Here is a 9,972-nt window from a genome sequence, read left to right as displayed (position 1 = left end):
ACAAAAAACAAAAAAATTGACCTAAATAAATAAGATTAAGATCTAAAAGTAATTAATTAAAAAATTTTAAAAAATTTTGGAAATTATTGTGAGGACTACAAAAGTCCTCACATTTGAAAAGTAGACCTTAAAAATAAAAAACAAAAAAATTGACTTAAATAAATAAGATTAGGACCTAAAAATAATTAATTAAAAAGTTTTAAAAAAATTTGAAAATTATTGTGAGGACTACAAAAGTCCCATATTTGCTCTTATAGTAAAGGCATGCCATGTATTACCCAAAATGACTTAGGAAGTTTCTTGATCTTGGTATGTAAAGTGATAAATAGTAAGTACAACCTTTTTGGTTGGCAAACTCACAACCAAACAGTTCTAAGGGAACTATGGACGACAAAATATTTACATTGTCACTTATTAATAGTAGTAAAGTAAAGTAAAGTAAAAGTAAAGTAAAAGTAAAGTAATACAGAAAACCAAAGTAGTAAATAGTAGGAGTATATCCCAACATGTTCTCTCAAACATTAACTTTCACGTTGTAATGTACTATTTCCTTTGTCCCAATTTAGGTGGCAATTGGCACAATTGAAATTTCGACATTCAATCTTCTAAACTTTTACGGTGAATTCGGATAAAGGAGCTTTAAGTTTTTTGAAATAAAATTTATATATTTGGAAACTATGTATTCTCTTTGTCTATTTTTACTTATCACATTTCGCTTCTCGAGAGTCAAGTTGACTAATTTTCGGAACTAAATTAAATTATATTAATTCAATATTTTGAAACTAAAATTTAGATGTTCGGACACTATACGAAAAATGCTATAAGTTGCAATTCTTCTCATATTAATATGATGAAAAAATATATCTTAAAATGTTGGTCAAAAGTTTATGCAGTTTGACTCTCGAGAAGCAAAACGTGACGGAGGGAGTAAAGAGTTGTACATAAATCATACATATAAAAAAAATTCATTCAAAGAGAAACTTGGTTGACTTTAGAAATGTCATTTGTGCCACATAATGATATTGGGACGGGGGTTGAAGTTGAAATAGGGAACAATTATCAGCCTTTTAAAGCAAATACGGAAAACAGTTGCTTCCTAGTAGCAACCTACGGTAGTATAATATACGTATAAATTCAACGCCTAAGAAATGCATAAATGCAGCATATATTCGTCAACTTTCCTTATTGCATGACTTAAAGCACCACCATTACACAACACTTTCCCCATCAATAGGTAACCTATTCGTGAATTTCAGTTTCGCAATTTAAATATATATATGATTTTGTGATAGCTTTGATCTAGATCCTACGTATGTGTGTATTTGTTTCTTTTTAATATGTTGATTTCTGTGGCTATAACTTTGGAGCTGTTTATTTTCGCTAGTACTGATCTCTTGCTTGTTCTTTTTTTTTTTTTATATTTGTGATTGGATTTAAGTAATTGAGTTGTATACACGGGCTGTCTAGATATTTCTTGCACTATCATGCTTATGAAGTACTCTCTCCGTCCCAATTTATGTGACAGTTGGAATTTTCAGAGCCAACCAAGTTTTCTTTGCCCGGAATTTCTTTATGTCTTTTAAATATTTTAAGTTGTTAATTAGTGTGATTTATAGTATTTTTTACGTAGCTTTCAAATATATAAATTTTATTTCAAAAAACCTTAAAGCCTCTGTGTCCTGAATTCACGATCAAAGTTTAGAAGTCTGAATCTCGAAATTCCAACCGTGCCACATAAATTGGGACAGAGGGACTGAGAGAGCAGGGGCGGATTTAAAGAGGGTTGAACACCCTCAGCAAAAAGTTAAAGTGTATATATAGGGTAAATTTTCTGTGTTTATGTGCATATATTAACTTTTGAACACCCTGAATAAATTATATTTAGCTTCTTTTTTTTTTTTCCCAAACCCCCTGAATGAAAATCCTGGATCCGCCACTGTGAGGGAGTATTATACAATTTCTTGTATTTGATTGTTAAAAAATCTAGTAAGGTAAAAAAATTCTTCATATTTTCGGTATATAAATGCTACCACGTATGGGTGTTTCTTCTTGTTGTTACTGGATTAGAGTTGAGAAAAATTTCTGTATTGCCTCGTGATTTATTTTTCGTTTGAGTACCTAGTATTTTAGGATTGTCAATGGAAATATTCAGGGATAATGGAGACATTTGAGGGACTATTCAGTGTTGTTGGATGGTTGAATTTGGGCAATGGTATTTGAGCTTTTCATCTTCAAACTTGTCTTTTTTGTTTCCTAGAAACTGAAATGTGTAGTTTGTACATGATTTGTTGCTAATAACATTCAAAGGGCTAAGACTAATGAGTTAGAGGCTGAGGATTCTGTGGAGTGACACTGAGTTTTGGGCCATTTTTTGGGGGTTCTCTGCATATGTGAGTCCACATTGTTGCATTCCCTACTACTGCTGATTATATGATATGTGAATTTTTTCTAGCATCTACGGGTTCAAGCCTTTGGCCATTCCTTTCGTGTATGCTTGAGGGCAAAGGATCCATATTAATTCCCAATTTTGAGCTTAGGCCCAGGGGCAGTCCTTTTTGGTCTTTTGTTGCCTGAATGCCTTGTTGACATTATCCTATGTTGTATTTAGATTGAAGTCGATGTTACTGATCTATGTATAATATGTTAGGTATCTGCTTATTCTTTCTAAGAAGTGATTGTAGAAGCATAGAATTGTGCGATATATAAGATGGAAGATTCTGAGGGAAGTACTCCATATACGAGTACCCTGGAGAGACTGACCAGCTATGATTATATCTCCAAAAATTATGGGTCATCTGGGGTTGCTGCTGCAGTTTTTGTGGCCATAATTATACCAATATTCCTCTCCATGTTACTTATGGGGAAGAAGAAGGCAAAACAGAGAGGTGTTCCGGTTGAAGTTGGTGGTGAGGCAGGTCTTGCAATGCGGAATGCTAAATCAGCTAAATTAGTTGAAGTTCCTTGGGAAGGGGCTACAACTGTAGCAGCTCTATTTGAGCAGTCTTGTAAAAAACATTCCTCTGATCGGTGTCTGGGAACTAGAAAACTAGTTAGCAGGGACTTTGTTACTGCAAGCGATGGAAGGAAGTTTGAGAAACTTCACTTGGGGGAGTATCAGTGGGAGTCTTATGGACAAGTATTCGATCGCGCTTGCAACTTTGCCTCTGGTCTTGTTAATTTGGGTCATGATGTGGACACTCGTGCTGCTATCTTCGCAGAAACTCGTGCGGAGTGGCTCATCGCCTTTCAGGTATTTAAGTAGTTCCCTTATTCTGTGTTCCTAATTATTAAGAGATACAACAGTTTTCATGATGAAGTTATTGTATCAGTTTTCATGATGAAGTTATTGTACTCAGGGATGCTTCCGGCAAAATATTACTGTTGTTACCATTTATGCTTCTTTGGGCGATGATGCACTTATACATTCACTCAATGAGGTGAGCCAGTTTTATTATTTGCTCTTTGTATGCAACTTTTTTCATATATTCGAGGCGTCATATGACACTATGTATTAAACTTACTTGTGACCATTGACAGACTCAGGCATCTACATTGATATGTGATGCCAAGCAACTGAAAAAATTGGTTTCTGTTATTTCGAGCCTGAAAACTGTCAAGAATGTTATCTATTTTGAGGATGACGAGAAATACGAGATGGCAACAGATTTCACAAGTATTGGCAGCTGGAGGATGTCATCTTTCTCGGAAGTTGAAAAGCTGGGTAGAAATAGTCCTATTCTGCCAAGAATGCCTATTAAAGAAGATATTGCTGTGATCATGTATACAAGTGGCAGTACAGGCTTGCCTAAGGTCTGACCCCTACGTTTTATTGATCCATTTTCCTGATGAACTGGAATTCGATATAAATATAATCATTGTATGTCTCTTAAAGGCTATGGCTTCCCAACTGGCCCACTTTTGTTTGTTATTTAGGGGTTATGCTATCTGAAGCTGATAACTAACATATGAGATTGTTGAATCTATTAAGTTTTGGTTATCAGAGCATTCAAAAAGTTTTCCACGGTGAGATGTCATTCCAAGACATAAAGAGAAAGAAATATGAGTATTTCAGCTTTTGCATAGTGTCACTCTAACACACTCATAGCGTAGATTGCACTACTTCTTCCTCAAATGTCTGTCCCTCCAATGATGTTTGTTGTCTTTTTAACTTTTGGTTTAAACCAACTGAATAGTTGCGTATTTTTTCCTTTTCTAATAGGAAAGAGTACTGCTCTTAATTAATCTCTTTTGTCTATGTTCTACAGGGTGTTATGATAACTCAGGGCAACATTGTAGCCACTGCAGCTGCTGTTATGACTGTGATTCCAAAACTTGGGAGCAGTGATGTCTATTTGGCTTACCTTCCTTTAGCTCACGTTTTTGAGTTGGCTGCTGAGGTAACTCCTTAGGAGTTTATCTTTTATTTGTTTCATTTGTGTTTTACCTAGCAAATGAATATTATTGTAGTTTTAAGTCGTTGTGGTATTGCAGACTGTAATGCTGACTGGAGGTGCTTGTATTGGTTATGGCTCAGCCCTCACATTGACAGACACTTCTAACAAAATCATGAAGGGGACCAAGGGAGATGCTACAGTTTTAAAACCTACTTTAATGGCATCAGTTCCAGCTATTCTGGATCGTGTTCGGGATGGTGTTATGAAGAAGGTTTCCACTGACCTTTTAGTCCTAAGATCCCAATGACAAGGGCATACTTAGTTTGAGAATAGGGCTTCAAAAGATTCAATTTGGACTAACTGTTGTTTATACTTTCCGTGACGCTAGGTTGAAGAGAAGGCAGGTTTTGCCAAGAAACTTTTCCACATTGCCTTTAATCGTCGATTGGCTGCTATGGAAGGTAGCTGGTTTGGAGCTTGGGGTCTAGAGAAACAATTGTGGGATATCATTATATTTTCAAAGGTGAGGGCTGTGCTTGGAGGAGATATCCGTTTCATGCTTTGCGGTGGTGCTCCTCTGTCAGGAGATACTCAAAGATTTATCAACATTTGTATGGGGTAATTCTTCTCACTCTTGATGATGGTCTGTATCCTATCTGTATATGTTCTCTTGCTTGCAAAGATAAATTTGGATTCCTTTTTTTTTTTTTTCAATATCTGCTCCTAGTGTGGGCTGCCTGTTGTTAAGCTTAAAATTTGACAAATATATTCAATGTAAAATATTTTGTGACCGCTTGCTGTAGAGCTCCTATTGGTCAAGGGTATGGCTTGACAGAGACGTTTGCTGGAGCTGCTTTCTCTGAGTGGGATGATCCTTCTGTTGGGCGTGTTGGTCCACCTCTTCCTTGTTGCTACATAAAGGTATGCTCACTTTGTGGTGACATAACGGTAACATTTGATAAACGGATAGCCTGGTTTAGATATAGAGTTCATTTGACAGCATCGACTGTATTCATTCATTTATGAAAGATCGATATGAAACTATATTAGCAAGTTGTTCTGAATAGATATAAACTTGAGAAGTCTTCACATGAGCTGAATATTTCACATTAACTTCGTCTATCAGTTTTCTATCTTTTCCTCAGCTTTATATTTTTGATTCTCCTATGATTTCCCCAGTTTTTTTTTAATAGAAGCTATACTTTCAGTCTGCTAATACCATCTTCTGTGGTATGCCATGAGAATGTGAGGATAATTTCGTCAATCTTTGTCAAGGTTTCCTGCAAAGTACATCTCTTTTGATTCTAAAACCTACAAGTTTTCTGTGGTCTGTGGAAAGGAGAAAAAGTAGACACGGAACTGCAAAAAGCCACAGAGTAAAGTTAATGAATCAGATATGTGCAAGAAAATAGTTCTGTTTATTAACCTCCTTTTAGAATTTCTCTCTTCTTTCACAACTTATGATTTCTCTGAGAAACAACAATTAACAAGGAAAAGCAAGACGAGAGGAAAATCAGGAGAAACCAAAGAGGACATTGCAGTTGCAGCCTCTCATACACCAAATTATACATTTTTCTGTAAAACTCTCCACTTGGGCAGCATGCATCACCGTACATCTTCCACTTTAGTGGTCCCAATTGTCAACTCTGCAAAGAACCATCCTTTCAACCACGGACTCCAAAAGCCTTGTCCAGAACCTTTATCGGCAGTTTTGAAATGAATCAGCTTCATTGTTTTTAGATCATTTTCCTCGGCTACCTTCAGTGCCTGCAGCCTACTACCATCTTTTCTTAGACAGCAGTACAATTAACTCATATGATACTGAAAAAGTTTCTGTTTACTACATGTTCTGTCCTAATTTGTATGACATTCTTCTTATTTTGAAATTTCCAAAAAAATTGATCCTATTTCACTAATAATTTTATTTATACTACTGTCACCAATTTCAGGAGTCAATTAGATTTAATATCCATCAACCTAACTTCTCAACCATTACTTCGATATTTTTTATTACTGTTATACAAAAGTGCCGACCCCATCTTATTGGGACTGAGGCGTTGTTGTTATTGTTTTACAAAAGTCTAAATAATATCTTCACTTAGTAGACTGTCAAGGCATATACTTCAGCGCCTTCTTGAAGCGGTGTTGGGTTTTTGTCCTTAAACTGTCTTTGATTTTTTCAGATGGCTTATAGTTTATCAGATCCGTTATTATTTCACGAGTTTCTCTGAGAATTTTCTTCTAAAGAAGTTTCAAATTTCAAATGTAGTCAAAGTGGTTTACTTATCTGGAGACTTCCATGATAGCCCTATTAAAGGGAAATGGCAAAATGGATAAAGCTAGGTTCAATTAAACATTATAAAAAGACAAATCATGTGGATTATTGGAAAGAGAGGAATAGGAGGGTATTTGAAGGGTTGGAATTTGATTTTTTAAAAATGCAAAGTATAGTTGTGTCTCTAGTTTCCTTTTGGTGTACTTACGAGGTTCCAATTTGTTTAGACGATTGGATCTCTTAGTTGAGAACCATATTTTGGTGTAGGTTGTCTTCTTTTGGTATACGGCTTGTATATGAGGCTTCCCTCCAATTGTTAATAGCATTATTTACTTTATCAAAAATCAAATTAAACATTATACAAGAGAAAAGGATAGTGGCTGTTCCCATTTCTTTCTTTTCTTGCCTGACACTGGTTAACTTGCTAAATCCTGAGCTTGCTGGTTTTTGTGGTAGTGCATTGTTGGTTCTTACTTGAAGCCTTGTGCTAAACCTTGCAGCTTATTACTTGGGAAGAAGGAGGTTACAGAATAGGTGATAAGCCTATGCCTCGGGGAGAAGTAGTTGTTGGTGGGTGCAGCATTACTGCTGGCTACTTCAACGATGAGGACAAAACCAATGAGGTTTATAAGGTAGTGCTGTCTTAAAAAGCTCATTGCAAATAGAGGATTTTGTTATATTGCAAATAATTTATGTTGCTATTATCTCTGACATAGGTTGATGAGAGAGGCATGCGCTGGTTCTACACTGGTGACATTGGGAGGTTTCATCCCGATGGATGCATTGAAATTATTGATAGAAAGAAAGATATTGTTAAGCTTCAGCACGGGGAGTATATCTCACTTGGAAAGGTATTTACAATTTCTTTCGCTCACATGGAATCTGATGTTATGACTAGCAGTATAACTAATACCTAGTAGATTCACCAATACGGCAATACCTACTTAGCCAGTTAAAAAAAGGGTACAAGTCCTAGTAGATTCACCTCATCCTATGATTGCGCACGAGATTTAGAGTTTTGGTCACTTCCATTTTTGGTCATGAAGCCCTCACAACACAATGGCACACAATTTCTTTGCTGAAGGTGCTGTTAAGCCCTAAGTTTGAATTCCAATTTCATTGCCCTTATTCCGAAGAATCAGTGATGAAAAAAATCTATATCTTATTCTGCTGTTATTTTGGGCTCTTATACGAGTTTTTGTTTTCCTTTTATTTCCTTCTATTTATTTTTCATCTTTAGTCTTGATTTTGGGCAATGACCTAATAAATTGATGCTCATCGCACAGGTTGAAGCAACACTTTTATCAAGCAATTATGTAGAAAGCATCATGGTCTACGCAGACCCCTTCCATAATTATTGTGTAGCTTTAGTCGTCCCTTCACGCCAGGTGCTTGAGAAGTGGGCCCAAGAAAATGGCATCCAGCACAAAGATTTTTCTGAACTGTGTGACAAAGCAGAATCAGTCAACGAGGTCAAGCAATCAATTGTGAAGGTTCGTTTCTTTTCAGTGAGAGTTATCAATTTATAATCATGTGACTATTAATTAATAATGTTGACGCAGGATGCTTTGTGCGCCGGGCATCCCTTTTTACAAATGAGCCTAAATGTTTAAAAGTGGCAAACAGTAAGAGAGTCCAAGAAAATAAGCAAAAGTCAACAGAACATTAAAAAAAAAAAATGAATAGAATTTTAACTGAGGAACAAAACAGCCTATAAGTGTTTTTGTTTTCCTTTCGACTTTCTGGAGTATTTGGATAGTGTGAAAATTTTAGATATAATTATAGTGTTTGTTATATGCTTATTATATCTTGGATCGTCAGCTGCTGGCAAACCAGTGAGAAGATGTTTTTTTTTTTTTTCCATTTTAGTGGAAGGGAGGGATTGGAGGTTTCAATACAAGGTCGATGACCTCATTTGCCCCCAGTCCTCAGTGACCTCAGTTGTCCCCAGTCCTATCCCCCACCACAACTACCCTTCTTCTTTCTTATCCTTAATTGGTAGGGATGAAGTTTCAGCTCATAGAAAGAACAATTATCCTTCCTGTTCTTGTTACGAGAGAATATCCAGGGCTATACAACCTATTTAAGAAAGGTTACTGGTAGCCCCTCATTGAAGCCTCCTCTGCTGATGAATCAGATTTTTCTCCGGACGACTATTTTACCTCTGTTTTCATTATTTATCCAAGTCCATGCCAAGATTATTTTCCTAGAATTTGAAAAGTTTCGGTAATATAAACGACTGATTTTCAGGTAGCTAAAACTGCAAGATTGGACAAGTTTGAGCTTCCTGCCAAGATGAAGTTAATACCAGAGTCTTGGACTCCCGAGTCTGGATTGGTTACTGCAGCTCTGAAATTGAAGAGGGAACCTCTGAAGGCGCGATATAAGAATGAGTTGGAAAAGTTGTATCAGTGAATCATTCTTAGTTTGCTGGCTGAGTTACACTCCATTTAACAGATGTATCTGTTAGTGGTAAACATTCCAAGATAAGCACAAATTTTCCTGTTGAAGTGCATTTACACGTGTGTTTTTGCTGTTGTGTTAATGTTAAAGCAGTTGTATGCATCGTTACATATGGTTTTTCTTTTGAAGAATGAGGTATAATAGATTTTGTACTCACGTAAATGAAAAAACTCGCCAGCTTCAGTTATTTGTTTTGTTGAGTGGATTGAGCTTCTCAGATGGAGGTATACAGTTAGTCACTTTGTTAATCATTTCTCAGACAGAGGTAAATGAAGTTACTTGTTTGCTTTCTCTCTATTATTTCTTAATGTAGAACCATCTAAAACCATTTTGTTAATTAACTTCTATTTTACCTTTTTTCCCTCTCTAATAAATTCACTTGAACTTATAGGTTAAACAAATAGATCGATGTTATGCTTGGAACTAGTTTTAAACACTGATCATAAAATGTGTGACTAGGCTTGCTTTTCCTTGTTCAATATCTTAATTCATTTTCTGTTTTCCGATTAAATAAAGTAGGATAGATTCAATATTTTTTCTCCCTCTATAATTGATCATTTCTAACATGTTTTGAGATTTTCCGATTGTTTTGGTTTTAAATTTTTATTTTATCTTGTGACGAAATATTATAAGATTCAGGATTTGATGGTAGGCTCATTCTATTTATCTGCGAGGTTAATCATTATTGCTGCTATTCCCAGTGAATTTGGAGGGTTCAATTGAGCAAATTCTTTTGTTAGTCGTATTATCCATAACAGATGGAGTATTGATTTTCTCCTAGTTCTTAAATTTCTTTTTTCAGTTTCCTGAAATAAAGTGGTAGGACCCTCATCCGGAATC

General features: G+C 35.8%; 1 protein-coding gene across 1 annotated transcript; it reads left to right on the top strand.

Moving 5' to 3' along the window:
* Nucleotides 1–1,078: 1,078 nt before the first annotated feature.
* On the top strand, nucleotides 1,079–9,319 carry LOC132616860 (long chain acyl-CoA synthetase 8). Its single transcript, XM_060331609.1, has 12 exons — nucleotides 1,079–1,234; nucleotides 2,648–3,250; nucleotides 3,357–3,437; nucleotides 3,538–3,810; nucleotides 4,266–4,397; nucleotides 4,492–4,665; nucleotides 4,783–5,012; nucleotides 5,198–5,315; nucleotides 7,170–7,301; nucleotides 7,386–7,520; nucleotides 7,956–8,162; nucleotides 8,920–9,319. Exons 2-12 carry the CDS (start codon nucleotides 2,708–2,710, stop codon nucleotides 9,082–9,084), a joined length of 2,190 nt encoding a protein of 729 aa, XP_060187592.1. The 5' UTR covers nucleotides 1,079–1,234; nucleotides 2,648–2,707; the 3' UTR covers nucleotides 9,085–9,319.
* Nucleotides 9,320–9,972: the final 653 nt, after the last annotated feature.

Source organism: Lycium barbarum, chromosome 11, assembly GCF_019175385.1.
Source record: "Lycium barbarum isolate Lr01 chromosome 11, ASM1917538v2, whole genome shotgun sequence".
In the NCBI taxonomy this organism is placed as follows: domain Eukaryota; kingdom Viridiplantae; phylum Streptophyta; class Magnoliopsida; order Solanales; family Solanaceae; genus Lycium; species Lycium barbarum.
The sequence above is the reverse complement of the archived record's forward strand: the minus strand, read 5'-3'. Positions and strand labels throughout refer to the sequence as shown.

Bases quoted from the DNA above. Each gene is read 5' to 3' on its own strand.
- LOC132616860 (XM_060331609.1), top strand. From the start codon at position 2,708: ATGGAAGATTCTGAGGGAAGTACTCCATATACGAGTACCCTGGAGAGA. The intron at 5,013-5,197 runs GTAATTCTTCTC...CGCTTGCTGTAG, and splicing joins TTTATCAACATTTGTATGGG to AGCTCCTATTGGTCAAGGGT. The intron at 5,316-7,169 runs GTATGCTCACTT...TAAACCTTGCAG, and splicing joins TTCCTTGTTGCTACATAAAG to CTTATTACTTGGGAAGAAGG.